The 22207-nt window shown below is 34.6% G+C and overlaps 1 protein-coding gene across 2 annotated transcripts in view; it reads right to left on the bottom strand.

Moving 5' to 3' along the window:
• The window catches only part of RELN (reelin), a 484957-nt gene that overhangs the window by 141919 nt on the left and 320831 nt on the right, over positions 1-22207 (bottom strand). For both annotated transcript variants that reach the window (XM_081147442.1, XM_081147441.1), the window contains exons 17-20: positions 19390-19456; positions 15083-15316; positions 14249-14410; positions 9563-9799 (exon numbers count right to left, since the gene is read on the bottom strand). In XM_081147442.1, the coding sequence (XP_081003568.1) occupies positions 9563-9799; positions 14249-14410; positions 15083-15316; positions 19390-19456 (700 nt within the window). The remainder of the gene's footprint in view (positions 1-9562; positions 9800-14248; positions 14411-15082; positions 15317-19389; positions 19457-22207) is intronic.

The following is a 22207-nucleotide window of genomic DNA, read 5'->3' as shown; positions in this document are numbered from 1 at the left end:
CCAGAATCAATTTTGGTTGACGTGAACTTGCTCAATCCACATTTACATATTTATATATTCATAATCACAGCTTTCCTTTTCAACATACTCCTGTTGCCTTGCTCTGCACTTCCTTTCAGAAGGAGCACACTGGGCCATGTAGTTAAGGCCTGGTAGCCCTGACTGGAAATGTTTAGCATGGAGGGAAGAAGTGAAGCGAGACAGGAAAATTTAGAGGCACCTTTTTCTTAATCCTTCCAACTATGTGTAGCCATGTTCATTGTTTAGCACATACTCAAGTAGGGCCATTTAAAGACTTTTATAGGACCTTGATACTTTTAATTTTAAAAACTCCATTCAAACATCATAGCAAACATATTAAAATGTACCTGTCCCACATTAAACATGTACTTTTTGTTGCAAAAACCTTCAAGCGGATTTTATAATTTTGTCTTTAAATTTTATTTGGCAACTAGTAATGAATATAATACACATTTGGCTGTGATTTCTCAGCAAACTCAAAAAATTATTTCCATGAAATTTTGTGCATATTTAAATTTAGCAATTAATAAAGCTGATGTATGTTATGTCTTATAAAGATCTAATTATCATTTATTAATTTTATTTTTGCAATTTTCTTATCATTTTTTTGAGACAATATTCATTTTTCCAGCCCTTGGACTTTTCCTAGTCCCCTGAAAGGCATAGAAGCCCTGGCACTGTGCCCAAAGTGACTAATGAAAGAACTTTCGAGGAATAAGTATAGCGAATGCAAAGGTACTGAAAGAGGAAAGAGCTTGGCTTGGAGTAGCAAGAAGGAAGGCCAATATGGTTGGGTAGAGTGCATGAAAGGCAGGAGGCAGGAAGGGCCCACTGGGCCAGATGACTCGCCAGCTGCAGAGATTTTGTGGACCATTCTCCACAGAAAGTAACTGTCCCAGCCCGTTGTATTTCTGTTTCAACAAGTCTGACATACCACAAATCTAAATTGTCAAATGTAGATTTTTCTTATCACTTTGTTTAGCGGTATGTTCCCTTACTTCCGAAATATCACTTAGCTACTTAGTCCAAAGGGGATTTTTAGGGAAATCTAACTTTGGAGAAATAAATGATTCGAAAGTCAACTGTCTGAACATCAATAGGATATTAGTCTTGAAACAGCCATTTTATCCATTCCTTTAGCAGGTCCTAAGGCTCTGTCCTCCAATATGTATCTTCAAGTGGCCCATTTCTCCACGGCTACCATCCTATCCCTAGCCCCATTACAAGCACATGCAGGTGGCACCATGAGCTTCCGTGCTGAGCCCCTTCTACTGTTTCTCCTATTACCCTACCATCTATCCTCTACTAGCAGCTACAATTACTTTTAAAGTATGGTATGATCACATCATTCCTCTGCTCCAGATTATCTACTGGATTCCCGTAACACTAAGAATAAAATCCAAATTTTTATGTTAATATAATCTTGTTCCTTGCCTGCCTCAGGGCCTTTGTACTTGCTGTTCTCACCATCTGTAATGCTTTTCTTGCACACTTTTACATGGCGGTCTCTCATCATTCCTGCCTTTACTCTTACACCTCCCAGGAGGGCTTCCCTGACCATCTTGCCTAAAATGGTCTCACTCTCAACTTCTGCCACCCAACACTCCACTCCTGTACCTTCACAGCACTTATCAAATATTCTTATGAATTTGCTTAGTTGCTCTCTTCTAGAATGTAACCTCCACAAAGGACTTTTCTATCTTCATCTCTAAAGCCAACTGCTATACCTCCGGCACAAATAGGACCAATAGCGCAATTGAATGTAAAAATTAGTTTATCAATGAGTAAAAAGCTTCAGGTAATAAAATAAAATCCTCATGATGAAAAAGCCTAAAAAATAGGCTCTATGTTAGAAAGTCATTTATCAGTCTACTGGGGAGGATATTCAATTGTATTTCCAATTTTATAGAGGCCTGGGTACTGAAAATACTATTTTCATAGTTGTTGAAAATGATAGTGACTTTTGTTTGTCACTCTATATGTTTACATTATTTATCTGCTAAGCTTCCTAGAATGATCACTTACTGTGAAACAGTAGCTGAAGTGGTTCTCAGTTTAAGCTGATTTACTGTTCTTGTTAATAGTCTTTATAAAAATATAATCCCAAGAATACTCTAGGCTTACTTATATTTAAAACAATAAAATTTCTGTATGTAGTTTAGATAATGTTCAATCAAAGAAAAATCCTAAAGAAGTTACCTTGGCTATTATTTCTATTCTATAGGTAGGTTCATCTTATAAAGGGATAATCAGAAATTTGTTTTTCTGGAACCTAAGGGATCAGGGTTGTCTCAAGTTTCAGCTCGGTACGAACCCAACCTCTCCTTTTGTCAATATTTACCAATGACACATTCCTTATGTTATTATCAGGCAAACTCCTTGGCTAGTTTTATAAGACCAGTCCAAAGCAATAAAGATTTGCATGTAGTAAAGACTCTTGGCTCTTAACACCTTCAAACATATAACTGTACTTTTAAAAATTAAGCAAAAAGTAGCAGAAGGAAAGGGAGGCCCTCATGAGAAATGTTTGGCCTGTTGCTTGCTAAATGTGTATTAGATCCTCCTGTGGGCCTGGAAGTTCCCACAGAGGCATGTTAGGTCTGCACAAGCATGAGCCTTGAAGGTGTTTCTCCAGAGCGATTAGGAAATCTTTTTGTGTTAGCCATTACTACACATTATTATTGACTCCTCATGGTTCATATAACCCAGAAGTGCCTAGGTTACAGCTCCTCTTATTATCTTAAACACATTTCCACTCATCATTCATTTCTGCTCTATTATCATATACTATCATATAACACTAAATTATTGATTTTCTTTCTTTATTAATAGAGTCACAGTACTGTTTCCTACCTCTTATTCCAAGTGAACTGTAGTTAATTTAAATCATGAAATAAACAGGCTTTTAAGATTTTTTAGCCTGGGATTCTCCTGTAGGTGACTCTTGTTTCTCATAAAATATACAATTTCTTTTTCTTTGTCCATGCTTATAGATGCCCCATGAAATATGAACATAAACTTTTTGAATCTCCTGAACACATAGCCATTTGTCCACTTCCTCTGACCTGGGCCACCCTCCCTGCAGCTGCCTCCTCTACACCTCCACTTTCCCACATCTGCAGAGCTGACAATGCCACATGGGGCTGCTGCACAAAAGAGGCTTCCAAAATCCTCCTGTCACATGACATGGCACATGCCACCCTCTTTCTCAGGCCTCCCGTCATTCAGAGCTAAGTTCACTTCCTGCATGTTGCTCTTTCACTTTCTCTCTACTTCACAGATCCCTTTAGGAAACTTTTCTTACTAAAAAATGACCCTAACATGACTAGTGCTAGTGATTTACTTGTATAAAGAAAAAAAGAGAATTTTAACTTAAAAAATTGGACATAACAAGGAATGAGTACTTTCTATTTTTATGCCCATGAAAGTACCTAGGAGGCTCTTTCAATACTTCTACATTTCATTTATCTCTAAATCTTCTTATAGTTAAATCAGCTTTCCTTAAGCACCATTAAAGATAAATAAAATCTATAGCTTTTTTATGCCATCTCATTATTTTTTACTTTATTTTTTTCCAGTTTTATTGATATATTACTGCTATATCCCACTGTATCAGTTTTAAGTGTACAACGTAATAATTTGATATATGAGCTACTCTCTTAGAACTTTCAAATATACAATATAGTATCATTAACTATAGTCATCATGCCATACACTACATTCCCCAAACTATAACTGGAAGTTTGTGACTTTTGACCGCCTTCACCTATTTTGTTCACCCCCAGCCCGACCTTTGGCATCCAATCTATTCTCTGTATCTATGAGTAGCCATCTCGTCACAAATGGCAGGATTTCCTTTTCATGGCTGAAAATTTTTACATTGTATAAATATACCACACTTTCTTTATCCATGTCTTGGCTATTGTTAACAATGTTGTCATGAATGTGGGTTGCATATATCTTTGTGAGGTAGTGATTTTGTTTCGTTCAGATATTTTCCAAGAAGTAGAATTGCTGGATCATATGGTAGTTCTATTTTAATTTTTACAGGAATCTCCATACAGTATTCCATAGGGGCTGCACCAATTTATGTTCCCACCAACGCTGCACTAGAAATCCCCTTTCTCCACATCCTTGGCAACACTTGTTATCTCTTGTATACGTTGCATAAATTTTCTCTGAACATGTGGAATGGGAGAAAATATGATCATATGATATTTATCCTTCATTTTGCTAATGTGGTGTATAATGTTGATTGATTTGCAGATATGGAAACACTCTTGCATCCCTGGAATAAATCCCACCTGATTGTGGTGTATAATCCTTTTAATTTATCGTTGAATTCCATTTGCTAATATTTTGTTGAGGATTTCTACATCTAAGTTCATTAGAAATATTGGCTTGTAATTTTCTTTTCTTGCAGTGCCCTTGTCATCAGAATAATGCTGGCCTTGCAATATGAGTTTGGAAGTGTTCCCTCTTCTTCTGTTTTTTGGAAGAGTTTTGAAGAGTTAATATTAATTATTTTGTAAATGTTGGTAGAATTTACTACTGAAGCCATCTGGTCCTGATTTGTGTTTGCTGGGAGGTCTTTGATTACTGATAGAATCTCCTTAATAGTAGTTGGTCTGTTTAGATATTCCATCTCTTCATAAATTAGTCTTGATAGGTTATGTATTTCTAGGAATTTGTCCACTTCTAGGTTTGCCAATTATTTGGCATATAATTATTAATAATAGTCTCATGGTCCTTTGTCTTTCTGTGGTATCAGTTATAACATCTCCTCTTTCATTTCTGATTTTGTTTGTGTCCTCTCTTCTTTCTTGGTAAGTCTAGCAAAAGTTTGTCTATTTTGTTTATCTTTTCATAAAATTACCTCTTAGTTTCATTGACCTTTTGTATTATTATTTTTTCTTTATTTCACCTATTTCCACTCTGATCTTTATTTCTTTCCTTCTACAACTTTGCTTAGTTTATTCTTCTTTATCTAGGTCCTTGAAGTATAAAGCTAGGTTGTTTGAGATCTTTCTTGTTTCTTAATGCTGGCATTTATCACTATGAACTTCTCTCTTGGAACTGCTTTGGCTCCATCCCATATTGGTTATTGTATTTCCACTGTTATGTTGTATTTCCATGTTTATTTGTTTGAAGATATTTTTTATTTCTCTTTTGCTTTTCTTGACCCATTGGTTGTTCACTAGCATGCTGTTTAATCTCCACATATTTGTAAATTCTCTAGTTTTCTTCTTGTAATGATTACTAGTTTCATACCATTATAGTTGGAAAAGTTGCTTGATATGATTTCAATCTTCTTAAATTTAGTAAGACTTGTTTGTGGCCTAAAATATGATCTATCCTGGAGAATATTCCATGTGCACTTGAGAAGAATATGTTCTGTTGTTTTTGGATAGGATGTTCTATAATACCTGTTAATTTCATCTGGTTTAACATGTTCTTTAAGTCCAATATTTCCTTATTGATATTCTACTTGGATGATCTATCCACTATTGGAAGTGAGGTATTAATACTGTATTGCTGTCAGTTTCTCCCTTCAGGTCTGTTAATATCTGCTTTATATATTTAGGTGCCCCTATGTTAGGTGCATAAACATTCATAAATGTTAAATCTTCTTGCTGGATTAACCTCTTTATCACTATATAATGATCTCTGTGTCTTATTACATTTGTTGGCTGAAATTCTATTTTGTTTGATATAAGCATAGTTACCCCTTGCTTTCTTTTGGCTTGCATTTGAGTGGAATGCCTTTTTCCATTCCTTTACTTTCAGTCTGTGTGTGTTCTTACAGCTGAAGTGAGTCTACTGTAGGCAACATATAGTTGGGTCTTTTTTTTTTTTTTAAATCTATTCAGCCAATCTATATCTTTTAATTGGAAAATTCGGTCCATTTACATTTAAAGTAATTTTTGATAGGTATGGACTTACTACTGCCATTTTGTTAAAAGTTTTCTGTCTGTTTTGTAATTCTTTTCTTCCTTCCTTCTTCTCCTGCTCATTTCCTTTGTGATTTGATGCTTTTCTGTCGTGAGATGCTTAGATCCCTTTCTCTTTACAATTTTTCTATCCACTATAGGTTTTTGCTTACCAGGAGGCTTATATAAAACATCTTATAGTTATAAGTCTATTTTAAGCTGAAGCAATTTAAATTTGAACGTGTACTAAAGCTCCACATTTTCACTCCACCACATTTTATGATTTTGATGTTTAACTTTCATACTACATTTTAAGTGATTTACCCAGCACCACTTTAACTAAAATTTACCTTCACCAGTGAGATTTATACTTTCATATGTTTTCCTGTTTCTAATTAGTGCCCTTTTTTCAACTTGAAAAACTTCCTTTAACATTTCTTGTAAAGTCTTTCTAGTGGTGCTGAACTCCTTTAGCTTTTGCTTGTCTGGAAAACTCTTTTTCTCTTCTACTAAAACTAACTGCAAATACTAATATGCTATAATAACCATCCCTTCACAGTTGAACCCATTTTGAAATCAAAACCCTACATAACATGACAGCTATGTCCTTCCCACCTCTCTACCTAGTCAGTCTATTAGATAGGACAGAGGAATGTAAATGTCCCTTGGTATTACCACTAATAGTATTAGTCAGATAATCTTTAATAAATCTCAATTAAAATTATTCCTTTAGTGATCTTAAAATATATGTGAGAGATTTTAAAGACTGTTTTTTAGAACATAAAGTAGACAGAGGTTCTAATTTCAGATACTGTGTATGGAAGGAAAGGAAAGTACTACAAATAATGAAAAGCAATTCATTTCTCCACAGAAAAACATGCTTTATGATGATACATTGTAAAGTGATTTATAGCATATTGACTGTAGTTCTTCTAATGAAAAAGTAATTGTCCAAGTTTTCCCTGGAGAATGCTCTCAGTAACAACATCCATGCTCATGGAAAGTCATGAGTTAGAAAATGAGAACCAAATGAACTCACAGCTGGGAAAAGCCAACAATAATTAATTTAACACCAGCTATCTGTAGAGACATGTATATATTTCAAAATTTCTCTTGAGAGAAACAAGGTCACTGAAAGGCACAGGCCACTAATTTAACATGTTCAAATAATTTTTCCTTAATAAGATAATATGCTCCAAAGATTTTACTTTAAAAAATAACTTGTTTTAGGACTAGGATGTTATGATAAATAGTTGGTCAATACCATCATTTGAATTTCAATATTGTAGCAAAGTGAGTTCACATTGAACTTGGACAATATATTCCTCAATAGCAGTAGAGAGAAAACAGTGTCATTAAAAGGGGCTTTATTCTGATTCATTGGCTAAGAAAATGGGAACAGTTTGAGGTCTTCCAGGTTGTTTCATTTTAATAAGCAGCAAGCATTTTTCATGTCCTTATTAAAGTGGTTAATGTCTTTCTTTAGTCTCATTATCACTGCCAGAGTACACTCTCTGTTGTTTCATAACCAAGAGAATTCCTTTTCATTTCAGAGAAGATCAGAAAGCCAAATCTGATTGCTCACATGTGGTTGTTAATAAAACTCCTATTGTGCTGCTCAAGGTACCCATAGGGATTGTGCAGTTATTTATATTTTCTTTTGGTTTTCTATAATTATTATGATTGTACTATCACAAAGTAACTATATCATGACTAGTTATAGCAGTGGTGGGTTAAGAATATTCATCAGCCTTGTGTGAAAGGGTATTGTTCATAGGGTTTTGATCAAAGCACGGAAATTAAACTCTGTCATCTGCATTCAACCCAAGTGTTAAATTAAAATGCTCAGCAACTTTGGAGTTTATTTAAGCAGATGTTAACTATTTTTGAAAATAAACATGATACGGGACTTGCATTCGTGATATGACTCTTTGTTGTATTAAAAGTGGTGGGAAAAAACTACTACATAATCTTAGGGGATATGGTTTATAGTTGATTACTGTTAATTCAGGTCAAATTAAATGTTCAGAATCATAAAATTCCCCCAAATTTCATTTTGGTTTATATCTTTGTATATTATCTGCTTCACCCCTTTATTTTTCTGAAGGCTCCAGGATTACAAAAGAATATCCATGAAAACAAGCAGCTGAGGCTATCAACTAGAGAAAACAGTCACCTTTCATACTTTGTTGTATAGAAATTTCATTGTATGTAGTTTGACAGTGCTTGCAGCAAAAGCGATCAGCTGTACTTCCTTTCCATTACTGGCATCTGACACTAGACTTTCAGCCTGCTGTGTGTGGATGCGACTGTCCATGCACAATTCCCATCAGAGGTAGTTTTCTGTGCAATGGCGTGTAAAATTTACCACTAATTATGATATAGTCCCTGAGAGGTCACTTATGATATGCTCTCTGGAGACACTTGTGGTGAATTCATCTGGATAAATTAAATTGATTTGAGCATAACTCAATAGAAAGTAAAAGTCTCAGCAATTCTTCCTCAATCATGTTGAAAGTCCTAAAGAAACCCAGAGAGAGGGGCAGTATGCACCATGGTGAAGCTATAGGCTTTGGAATTACGCAGACTTGAGTTTTAATCCAGGATTTCTGGGCCTAGAAGGCCCTACATGATCTGGCCTCTTTACATGTCTTGGCTTCTATTCCTGACATTCCCTACCTGGGCTCCATCACCATTGGTCTCCTTCCTGGTCCTTGAACATGCCAGGCCACTCTTGTTTTGGCAGTCTTTGACCAGAAAGTTTCATGTAGTTGGACTGCTCTTCCTCCAGATCTTCATGTGTCTGGAACTTCCTTGTTCTTCCATTTTCCAATCAGTGGAATGGAATGTATCCACTATTTGGACTATCTGAACATAGCCTCCTCCTCTTTATTTAAAGCAGTCAATCTCTGACTAGTTAACCACTATTGTGTCATCCTATTACTGTTCTTGAAGTAGTAATCATAGTCTTAAATTATTTATTTGTTGCTTAATGTATAATTAAGTTTAATTAATGTATAATTAAGTTTGCATATGGCCATAGGGGGGAAATAGCTAAGAATAACAAGTATCTTGACTAGGATATCCCACAATCTTGAAACCCCACTGACATTAGGTAGATGAGTTACTGGTCCAATACTGCTGATATAATGAATTATAAAGGAGATCCTGATTAACAAATTAGGGATGGAAAAACTTCTTGAACTTTATGTAAACATGAAAATAGAACTAATTATTATTTTATTAAAATAGCATTAGAGTGATTTCACATTTCACTATGATCATGGAGGGTCTCCATGAAGGAAGAATATGTTATTCACTTTAGTTATCAACACTTTTTGAGGAGAGTTTTTATATGTAATGGTCATAAATAAAAATGAGATTAATAAATATAGTGAAATTTTGTATTTATTTAAATCAGTTATTTCTTTCAGTCCCCCTTCTAAAGGTAGCTTACTTGTAGACATAATAATGACTTTTCAAATGGTTCATGTTCAGTAAATTTTTGCCACAAATGACTAAGTGCTGGATGCACTGGAAGATCCTCCTAGGGTTCTAATCCTCCATGCAAATAGGATCAATGACAAGAAGAACAAAGATGAAATCCTTACCACAGGGTCCAGTCATGGCCACAGTATGGCTGAACATTCCCAAGGTAGAATCCCAGAGACTGAGTGACCTCCACAAGATTGGTAAAGTCAAGACTAATGCTGTTGAAAAGGACAGATGTCATGATGATCTCATCAATAGCCCATACATCTTCTCCCTGGGAAGAATGATATGGTTGCCACCATCTGAACTGAATTCCAAACTGTCTTGCATCATCTGGTAATTCTACAGAGATTATTCTAAAGGAGAAAAAGTAAAAATTTATATTACTTTGACATCTTAAAATACAAACATTTACAGCAGGACTTTTTTTCTGCTGTATAGTATCTAAAAAATAGTTCTTCCACTATTACAAACATTCTTGTGAGAAGTCTAATTTTCTGTCTGACTCCAACAAAGTCTTCCAAACACATCTAAAAATATAAAAATGTGACTTTGCTTTCATTCATCTGTTCTCATAAAAGTTAACTCAGTAAAACACAATTCTCAAAGTGGCAGGATTAGTCTGTCTGGTAAAGGATCTTTGGCAGCTTGTTACACATATTAGAGTCTGGGTCTGGTTGAACCATGGCATTTCCTTATTCCAATGGGTTTAGCATAGTGTGCAAGGTTACTTGCTGTGTCATGGCAGCTATGACAACAAACCTTTATCTGACAAATGGGGAAGAAAATTGAGAATAATATCTAATTTCCAGGAGCAATTATTGTACACAGCAGTAGGAACCATACATTAATTGTCACTGCAATGACATCTGCTTGAAAGCTCCATTAATCACAGTTCCATGCTGCTCACACCCACATACAAGGTGAGATGTGAAGCAAATGGCAATTGGAACATTTGTCTCCATCAATGAGCAATTAAACACCAGGAGAGGTGTTTGCAGTAAACGCACACTGAAGGGACTGAGTCTTTCTCTAGTGAGCAAAGGAAAACTCTCAACACATTGACTAGTTGAGTCACTTAGAAGTAAATTATTAAAAACTTTTAATGTCTAAGGAGTGATTTACTAAGAAGTTAGATTGATTTTAATATTTGCATTATGTTATTTTTACTTATTGCATAAAGAAACATTAAATCACATGCTGGAAATGTAACTTTTTACACATTAAAAGTTATTAAAAATATCTATTTTCTCTTTAATTTGTACATGGAAATATGGGTAGAATAACATGACTATCACTATACAAACTACTAGTAAGAACTGATAGGAGTTTCTGCAATGTGAGAAAACATACTTTTAAAATAATGAAAAATCAATATTCAAATATAGGAATATAAATTAAAAAAGAGTTCTCAGACTAAAAATACACAGCTATAATAGGTTTATAGTTTTTAAATACTTTCCACAGTCTGCTGAATTGTTTTTTACCAATGTGAGTTTGTTAGAAGAGTAAAATTTAGTTATTTCAGTAATTTTCACCTTAATTTTTCTAAATATTGATTTGTTTATTAAATATTAAATAAGTAATTAATATTAATATAGTACATATATAAAAAATAAAACAAAACTATATTTGGATTGGCTCAACAATGAAAACATCATGATTTAATTTAATAATTTAATTTGAGTATCATTAGAAAATTATAATTTGCCTTTATATTAATAATTTTAAAAGCAGTTACTATTCTCTCTGATGAAAATAAATATAAGTAAAAAAATAACTGAAAAGTAGAATGTCTTAGGCAACTTTATAGGAAAATAAAGTGCATATTTATGTGTATGATAATGGTAATTGAAATGACCAGTTTTTCCCCTGGCAGAGTTATAAAGACCATGGGCCTGTAACCAGACACTTGGGTAAAGTCCCACTCTGACACCTAATGGTTAATAACTTTGTAGCCGCAGGGAAGGTACTTAACTTCTATGTCCTTAGTATCTTCATCTGTGAAATTGGGATAATATCCTTATGGCAAAGTCAGAAACCTTTTCAGTTTTTCACTATTGTGTCTTAGCACCTAGAAGAGTACCTGGCACACAATAAGGACTTAAATTCTTGCTGCATGAATGAACTATTATCAGTGTACCCTGATAGAGATTTGAATACAGAGGCAGCTTTTACGTGACAATGCCAGGATCTGGACCTAGGCAGCATGGCTCTAGAGCCTGTGCTCTTGACCTTTACTTCATGTCTTGGGGGGAGGGGGGTGTGGCAGTTTGCTTTCATCACTCTATGCATATTACAGTGGCTGGTTAGAATAGCTATGGAACCATTTGATTGGAAAATTCCTAGATGAGAACTCAAGGACTTAGGTCAACTTTCTGTATCAATCTTCCTTTTTAAAGTATACACTAAGCTCATATATTTCTCATAATCAAATATAATAAAACAAAAATAAAATAAGATTAAACTTCATAATAATTTTAGAATATAAAAACATGCCCTATAATTAAAAAAATATAGAATAATTTTAATCTCATCAGTGATACAAAGTTTTACATTAATAAAAATACCAATTATTTTATAAGACATTCTAATCGGTTTGAATTAAAAGACTAACTTAAATATATTCACAGGCTTCAAATTTTATAAATAACAAGCACATAAGGTTCTTTTATTTACTGAGTGAATCATAGGCAAGCCAGAAATTGGCTAGGAATAATAATGGTTAGCCAATTAGCATATCTAATTTATAGATCACACTTCATTTTCTAACAACCATGACAGAAAAGAACACTATGGAATTCAGAGTAATTACAGGCAGCACATTATATGAAGAAAATACAGCAAATGGCTAAAGGCATCAAGATATATTTAACTCTCCTATGAAGAATTTACATGGTTTGTATTATTTATCATATAAAATATAATTTAGTGTCTAGAATATATCAAATTCCACTCTGTCAATCACCTTTTATTAATATTTGTAAAAGAGAGGGGGAAGGAGGAAGAGCCTCATAGACAGAGGTACATAGATAGAAAATGAAAGTGTTCTTTCCACTTCTTTAAAGAAAATCTCCACTGTGATCTTAATCTCTCAAGCAACACACATACCTAATGCTAAAAAGCCACCTTGATCCTGCTTAGAAGAAAAATGCGGCTGTCAAATGGCAGCAAGATTAAACACACCTTTGCAAAAGCACATTAAATGTGTAATTATTTTTCATATCAACAACGATGAATTTTATGATACAGACCGATTATTGAATTTAGAGCTGTCCATCCTTGTTAGAAAAAATTATGCTTCAGGCCCAATTAACTTAGGATGGTGACATTTTCTTCATGTTTTCATCATTATTATCACCTTGATTTTTGTTTAATTTTCTTTTAATGTTCACGATGGAGAGCCTACACAACATTTCTTTAGGATTCATGTGTCTACTGAGTGAGAAAGTTGAGTTTAGCCTTACATTTATCTTTAAGGGAAAATATTCAATACATCCAGTGTGTTCTTAAAATTTTATAAAGTGTAGAGTTTATAACTCCTAATAGTTGTTAACTATAATCTCTGTTATATGCTACTTTATTTTCTATGAAAATAAAAGTTCTCATCAATATGTAAATACTTAACTATAGGGACAGCCCTGTGAAAAATGCCCAAGTATGTCCAGTCTGTCATCAGTGCCCCTGCCTGTCACCATGGTGTCAATGTGAACCTCAGTGCCCACAGCCTTGTCTTTTTCACATCTCCCCATGATCAACATGGACTTCCAGGAAGGCAAATAGTGTTAGTTCTTTATATCCAGCTGGGAACGTAAGCCACAGTGTTACCTCCTCCAACTGTATTTTCACTTTCCCATTCTCCTCTTTTCCTGGTATTTATAGGAATTTCAGCGAGCAGATCAAGAAATGTTCTGAAAGAGGTGAGGATGCTTTAGACACTTCCAGAATTGTACCCCTTATGGTGATTACTACTCTGCTGACATTGAAGGGTAGCCCTGCTTTAAGTGAAACTTAAATCTCACAACTGTGAGTATAGCTTATGAAATACATAAGCCAGAGAAAAACAGAAGGGGCCTGAAGAAAGGACTTTAAATATATCTTCACATTCTATCTTTGCCAGGGACTCTATACATGCTAGAAAAATTTCTTTGTACTCATTACTTAATTATTATTTTTATTTTTTTAATATATCTTTATTGATTTCAGAGAGAGGAAAGGAGATGGAGAGAGAGAGATAGAAATATCAATGATGAGAGTCATTGATTGGCTGCAGCCCGCAACCCGGGCATGTGCCCTGACTGGGAATTGAACCCCGATCGCCTGGATCCTATGTCGATGCTCAACTGCTGAGCCACGCCTGGCCGGGCATTACTTAATTATATTACAAACTTTATTGATTATCAGATTTTATGAGTTATTATCTCATATGATTTATTATAACATATTATAATACTATATTGCTAACAAATATTTGTTAACATTTATAATTCAATATTATATTAAAATTATATTAATAGTTTACACTATAGTTAAATGAGGAAAATAGTGTTAAGTATTTTTCTCTTTCTAGGCATCAAACTATTTCCCTTATATGCACATTTCAAAATATGAGAATAAATTTCTTCAAATAACAATAGGTCAGTAGGCCACATAGATTAGAAGAATATGATTGCTAATTTTTCATCATAAGACTCATCAATCTTTGTCCTTAACCTCTTTCAATGGAAAAATATCTGAAATCTTACACCATTTGAATGACGACCTCCCCAGGAAAGAGATATCACTCTAACCATTTTCCAACATACCTGGGCTCATGATAGTTGAGATATGAATAGTGCTCCAGGAGTTTCCAAGTTATCCCATTATCATAAGAATAATGCAATAAAACTCCTTCTCCAGGCTGGTCAGGGGCTCTGCATGTGCTCAGAACAGACTTGCTCCCCAGTCTCAGCGTGAACTGGAGAAACCTAGACATGAATTGTCAATAATTAGTGTGTGCATAAACATTTTTAATCATAATGTTCATTTTGATTTTTAAAGAATTTCAAATTTAAATGAACTACCCAAAAGCTGTAAGTTTCCACTCATCCCTCTTTTATAAAATGTAATTTCACTGTGAGATGTATGAACATGTATAGAAGATAAGGTCAATGCACTTGATTTATATACAGATATATCCATACAAATGCAACTGTATATTTATACATATTTGTATCCTATGACTTGTGTATGTACACTTAAAATGCCAATCATTCCTTTACTGCATTATTTATTAAGCACTGGGGGAAGGGAAGATGTAGGGTAAATCTAATCAGCCTCTGCAAGCTGTCGAATAAATAAAACTACATAAATAATTTACTAGTCCTTGGCTTGAGAACACAGTTTTGATGCTAACATTTCATATTTTTTAAAATCTAGTCAGTCATTAGTACCTTAAAGTCATCAATGAGCTTTTTAGTTTATTAAAAACTAGGGCAAATTAACCTTATATAAACTGTAAACTCCCTCTCATCCTGGATATAAATGGGAATATGTATATATCAGCAAAAAATAAAAATAATAAAAATAGAAAATGGATAGATCTAAATTCAATCATTATCATCTGGTTTCAGTATGTGTTCCACCCTGCCTTCACTCACCTGGATTGTGAGCTGTCAAGAAAAGATGTAATTAGCTGACGCCTCCCATCTTTGTTGAAAACCAGGGCCTTACCACTGGCCAAGACACCACAGCCAAAGCTGACTTCAGCGCCACGAATAGAGTAAAAGTTATGATAAGAGGAGAGCCTGGAACTGCCAAAGCTTTCAGAAATAAACATTGGGAATGTCTGGGATGCCATCTCACAAGCTGGGCCAGAAAATCCAGGGTCACACCTGAAAGAGATCCCATGAAATTAAATCTTAAATTGTTGATCCTTTCAGAGTTTCCTGAATCTACGCTGGGGGGGAGGAAGTCCAGAAGCCAGGACTTGATTGAATGGAAGGCAAGGCTCATTAGTCTTTGGAAATTCTGAATCTGAAACTTGATAAGGGCAGACCGATTGGGAATATTACAGAAGCATACAGTCTTTGCATAGCTCTGCTGTAAAAAGCTTATGACAACAATAATTCAGCACTCACCTTCAACTAATGCCAGCAATTTATCTGCAAATAGATCTGTATTTGTGCACATTTCCAATTTAAAATCTTTGTAAAAGGTATATACTTTTATTCATAATTATGTTCATTAAATTTGTAAAAGTAACAACATAAATAAAATACTTCTATAAGATATCTAGAATAAATTTCTTTAAGAACAAATGTAAAAAATACATATTTGTAATCAGAAGTATTTGAAAAAGATTGGAAAATAAATTTATCCTTAAGTATTTCAAACTTAGATTGGCATTTTAAGGGGAATGCTTACACCCTTGACCTAGATATATGTCCTTAGCAGAACTGTGTTGCCTCTCAGTGGAATCCCAAATTAGTAGTGCTTCAAGGAAAAGAGAAAAAAACCCCACAACAACCTGCCTGCTGCCTTGTAAGAATACACTGTTTATATGCTAGCTGACTAGAATATATATGGAAATCCCTGAGCCTTCTATCAGTGAAAAACTTATCACAGAAGACTTAGCAATTGAATATCAGAACCTTCTTATATTTAAAGGAGTTTAGTCATCAGGAATTAGTTTCAAATTCTTTACTTTTATTGTACTATTTCTTTCTTACTATATTTACTATGTAGCCCATTACAAAATTAAACTGGTATCTTTTGGGGTGGCATGGGGTTCTCATCAAAGCATTCAAAGCTTCCTATGCTCTGAAACAAGCCTTTTGTAAAGCAAGTATATCAATGAAGTGATATTATGGCATAATTCACTAGTGCTGATACTGGGATCTATGCTGGCCTCAGAGGGGTCCAAGGAATGTATGAATGTGCTGAAATTAATTGCCAGTTTTTATGTGTATTGGATATTCTGAGGGGGAAAGTTTATAGTAATCATCATATTATCAAAGAACTTGGTCCCTAAAATGCTAAGAACCACTGCAGAGTGAAGCTTGAGGGTTGTCCTGGCATTAGAGATGGGAGTGGGAAATAAAAACAATATTTTACAGAGCATGTAAATGAGCCTCACACACTTTGCTTCTTTCACATGTTACCTCATTGACTTAGACTCTGAATAGCCAAGTAGATTCTAAAAAGGACTTAAAAATTACCTAAAGAGGACACATTTTTATCTTATTTTATTTACTTATTTATTTTTTTAAACCTCACTTGAGGATGTTTTTCCATTGCTTTTTCAGAGAGTGAAAGAGAGAGAGGGAGAGAGAGAAACATCGATGTAAGAGAGACACATCAATTGGTAGCCTCCCGCATGCATGCCAACCAGGGCTGGGGATCGAGCCTGCAACCGAGAATCAAACCAGGGACTCTTTAGTCCATGGGCTGATGCTCTAACCACTGAGCAAAACTGGCTAGGGCAAGAGGACACATTTTAACATAGCGAAAGTGAATATGGCCACAAAATGGAATTAGTGTCCACCAACAAGACTGACTATTGCCAGAGTGTATTTCAGGGCAATGCATCTTTGGGTATCTCAAATGTGTTTTCTTAGGACCAGTGTTAGGATAAACTGGTGATCATTTAGAGATGATTCACACTGGAGACAGTTCTCACTTACTGGTTTTGAAAGTATACTTTTAATCAAAAGTTACACAATTGGGCCCGGCTGGGCGTGGCTCAGCGGTTGAGCGTCGACCTAGGATCCAGGAGATTGGGGTTTGATTCCCGGTCAGGGCACATGCCCTGGGGTTCGGGCTGCAGTAGATCAATGACTCATCATTGATGTTTCTACCTCTCTTTCTCCCTCTCCCTTCCTCTCTCTGAAATCAATAAAAATATATTAAAAAAAAAACTAATAAAAAAAAAAGTTACACAATTTGCATAGAATGCTGATAAGGATTCCACTCATATTTAAAAAATAACTTTGTAGCCTTTGTTTTGCAGCAAAACAGCAGGGTAGCACAGACTGGTGATTCAAGAGTGACGGGAAGCCTGACTCCAAATATGTCCCTTACTGGCTCATCTACCCACCCTTAAATGCAATATTTCCCTGTCAGGAAAAAAGGTCCCCCTCCTAAGATACATGGCTGACACCTGTGTAGAAAGGTTTCTGAGCTCTCTGTCCTCCTCATTAGCATCACTAACATCTCTAATGGTCCTAGAAACCAAGGCCTGGGGATTATACACAGGCAATAAAGTGTTAGGGAACAAGAGAGGTGGAATCCTGGTAGCAAATAACGGTGTTAATGAAAGGAGCAAGCTGGGGAGAGAGACACAAAGCTGCAGAGACCCCAAATTCAAGGATCTGTTTAAAGGAAATAAATGGTATTGAATATGAATTTCTTTTTATGTGCAACTTTGCTCAAACTTGACAAGGTGCATATTGCTGGAAAGGGACGTAATGGCCACTTTTAGCTCAGCCACGAATGAACAAAGCCAATGACTATTACATAAAATATTGTCAGAAATATGAAAAAAAAAAAACACCCCAAAAAACTAAAGTTCCAACTCGTGAAAATATCCTGTAAAGCTTCAGAAGGAGGTGAAGGCTGTAAATATTCAGGATAATATTTAGTGTCAAAAGAGAACGATGTTCAGAGACATAAAACTGCCATTCAGATTTCTGTTTGCATCCATCATGGGTAACACAGATGGTGGCTGTGATAAAACTATTGAATGCTAACAGGGATACTGTACACAATAAATGAAGTGTAAAGTATAACTATTGTAATTATAGATAGGTCTTTCAGGAATAGCACTTTCTATTTTTATTAATAAAAGCAGCTGTCATTTTAGACAATTTGTTTTCAAGACTTTTCAGAAATTACAAAAATGTCTGGCCTCCTTGTGTTAATTTTATTTGAAATGCATTAAACCAGAGGATGGCCTGGTTATGAAAATGGATGAAGATAACAACTTGAAGAAAACACCAGTCAGTGTTTCACAGATCTGGTGAGTCAGTGTTTCTGAGTGGGAGTTAGTGGTTTTATTAAAAAGCACAGAAATGCATATTAAGTTTTGAACTATGAATAGGAATTTTTCAATTCTTTACGAACTTTATAAAACATTTCCATTGTGCAGAGTGAGTTCTCTGTTAATGAGGTAATTGGCTAATTAATTACTCTTTATTTGGAGGACAAGAAAAAACCAGATAATCTTTTGGTAAAAACTTATCTGTATAACAAAGATTGTCTGTGGTTTCAGGAATTTCCAGGATATTTTATAATTAAATATTAATATGGAAATGACATAATAAATGTGAATATCTATTCTTGGTATAAACGTAACACAATGTTCCAGTGGTACCTAGATATTACATTATTTATGTATAATTTCACACTAATATTCAACACCATTTCAATGTAAAATACTTTGTAATCATTTTGAAGACCCAAATGATTTTTAAAAGTAAGCAAGATTGCAAAGTTATATTTAAAGAAGAATTTTCTTATCAAATCTGCTGAATTTGGCTCACTCAGTTTCCTTTAGCATTGGGTCTATGGGTCAGTACTGATTTTCATAAATCATTTACAAAGTATGCTAGGAATTAAAATATGACTCACGAACAGTAGAACAAGTTTATGGAAAAATAACATATTAAAGAATGTAAAGACAGAAAAGCCAGTCATCAGCTATGAAGAATTCAGATTTGTTCACAAATTTATATGAGGTATGCCAAATTTGTTCACAATTAACTGAGTAGAAAATTAATTTATCCATTAACTTCAATTTACAAAATACACTTAATATTTATTATACTTAAATTCCATTTGGAGTATCCTACTTTTGGTCTTTAAAGACTTCAAAACTCTGAAAATTAAATTAAAATGACTTGTGGCTTCAACATACAAAGTACATGTCAAAAAAGGAGAAGTGTAAGTGTCATTTTAAGATGCTCACCTGCAACCATGCCGAGTGCACTGTCCTCTGCCAGAACAGAATTTGAGACACGATGGACCGATGTAAACTGCAGGGCAAGACAGCATGTGAAAAGTGGCATAAAAATGGAAAAAAACAGGGATACCACTGGCATATAAAACAATTTGTGAGGCAATACTCATGAAATCGAGCCCATTGTATATATGCTGTGCACAGGAATCCAGTGTGACATATGGAGTGCTGTGTTACAAGGTAAGTGCTTAGATACAAATCTGCCAGAACTGTTTTAACTTAATTCTTTCAAGATCTTAATGTTTCACAGCAAAGAAAGTAGGAACATGTGATCTGGGTTCCTTAATAGAGTCTCCTGAGCTAAAATGATTTCAGGCAGAATATTAATGCTTCTGTCTTGAACTTTCTACAATTTAATTTCTTTAGGAAGAAATAAAGAATTTACAAAGGATCACTTTGATATATCATAAAATGGAGAGGTTATAATTTAATTTAAAAACTATAAAAAATAAAAACTATAATTTCCATTCTTATCAGGTAATATCTATAACACTGAAGATGATTGTTACATATATTTTTTAAAATATTAATTATCCTTCCTGAAATGGGGAATTAAAATCTGTTGTTGCAGATCTTTTCCTAAATGGTGGGCTTGACTGATAATGCTATTACAAAGTTTAATCTTTGGAATTCTAATCTTTGGAGTGCTGAAGGAAAGGGCTCCTGATTGTTGAATGGTAGGTTCTGAGATACTCAGACTCAAATACATTTCAGATGTTAAGCTGTTTGGTACTCAGTGCAATCAAATCACACCAAATAGTGTAAAAGTGGAACAAAACCAATTAGGAATTAGAGATGCAATGGTTAAGATAACACATATTCAATTTCAGGCATAAACAAATTCACCACTCATGATCATTTTCTTCTCTGTCTTGCAGCCATGTGAAAATTAAATAATTTTATTTTAAAACAAACTTTCCTGTGTCCTGTGCTCCTATAAGCACTTGTTCTCTGGATCCAATGAACTGGTACAGTAATTCAAATATGATGCAAAGCAGCCCAGGAAAAACTCATGTTGAAGGAAACTGATGGCTGAAGAAGAGATTGATAGTAGTTAAAGCTATTGGTTTTAGGTGTCAAAAAACCCTGGATTCAAATTCGGTTTCACCAGGGAAACTTTGCTAAGTGATTTACCCTATTTAAGCCTCAGTGTCCCTATTCTTTATCTTTGTAGGAAAGAATAAATGAAATGTCTCATGCTTAGCACGCTGCCTGGCACCAATGGTTGTGATCATCACCACCATCCTGGGGGGTCAGTGCCCTCCCTGCTCCATCTTTCTGATGGGCTCCACTGGACACTGAACACTGAGGAACCAGAAAGGGGCCTCATTCTTCAGCTTGGGAACTCTTAAGAATGTCTTCCCAGCACACCTGAGCTTATGGGAATGATTTGCTCTTAAGTCCAGTTAAGTGGTTCATTGCATTCTGCAGATTCGCTCTTGAGGATGCCCTATACTACTATGTCATAGTTCAAAAAGCTCCCCCTGCAACAACAATAAAACAAGACTTTCCAAGTCAATGAAAAAAATAACAATTAAGAATTTTGTTGTTACCCCTCCCTGCTAAAGATGGAGTCATTAGGAATCACAGTATGAGTAAGTTTTCAGGCTCCTTTTTCTTAAGAGTGTGGAAAGGACAGACTTTTTTCCCTCACTATTATCATTAATGTAAACAAATTGAGGAAATTAAAAAGTGATAGCTAAGATTTGCTCCATTTTGCTAAGAATTTCAGGATAGTTTCCAAAATACTTTCTTTACTCACTAGTGGAAGCTAACTCACCATGAAGGAAGAACATACCTAACAGAAGCAGGATATTGATCTGTTTTATCTCTGTGTTTGTTTTCCTTCACTTAATTTTGGAATTTCACAGTGAAATGGAAGAGAGTTCTTTGGCAAGTTGACACATATGTCTCTTGGAAGGAGTGAGTGTGTTGTTTCCTTGCCTTATAAAGAAGCCAGAGAGCAGGTCCTATTTTTGTGAAAGCCTCACATATAGGATAAAAACAGAATTGAAGAGATTCTGCCCCAAGTTTTGCATTTGGCAAACACTGCTAACCCTGATCATTTTATATATCTTTACCTTTTCTCATTCTATTCAAATTATGATGATGAGAGCTCAGGATGTGCAGTAAATACTTTCTGACTAGAATTATGTTGTAATAGCCTTCTTCAGGAAATTCAGATATTCTTTTCATAGGCTTATATGTGCTTCATTGCATTCTTAATTTCTTCATATGCTTTATTTCATTATTGATTTTTTAATTTTTTATGATTATCAAAGTAATATTTCATTATAGGACCTTTGAAAAAAGTATGACAGCAGGCAAAAGTCATCCATATCCCACTATACAGAGGGACATACTTATTCCCGAGAGCTAATTAACAGGTGTAGTAATTAAAATGTTACGCAAAATGTTCTACTAATCGAGAATCTCCATTTTAAGTTCATCTTTAGATGTTTTTGCAAATGCACTGTTTATGTCCATATAACTCATGTGGTCTTTGAAGTGTGGAACTTTTATTGGTCTTCTTTGAATACAGATTATTTAAAGATTTTATACTGCCTCATCAGCAAAGTATCTTGCCTGAAGATGTTTCTGAATTTTAAGAATTTATTTAATTAATTGAGTATCAATTTATAGATTATTAAAAAACACAGAAAGATTATTAAGACATGGAAGATCAACATTAAACAATGGTGTAGGCTTTTCCTATTTTGTAGAATCCACCACAAGTCAGTGGCTATGCTGAATCTGCTTAAGTATT

This window comes from Miniopterus schreibersii, assembly GCF_964146895.1.
Source record: "Miniopterus schreibersii genome assembly, chromosome: 9".
Taxonomy (NCBI): domain Eukaryota; kingdom Metazoa; phylum Chordata; class Mammalia; order Chiroptera; family Miniopteridae; genus Miniopterus; species Miniopterus schreibersii.
This window is presented reverse-complemented; position numbering and strand designations above follow the sequence as displayed.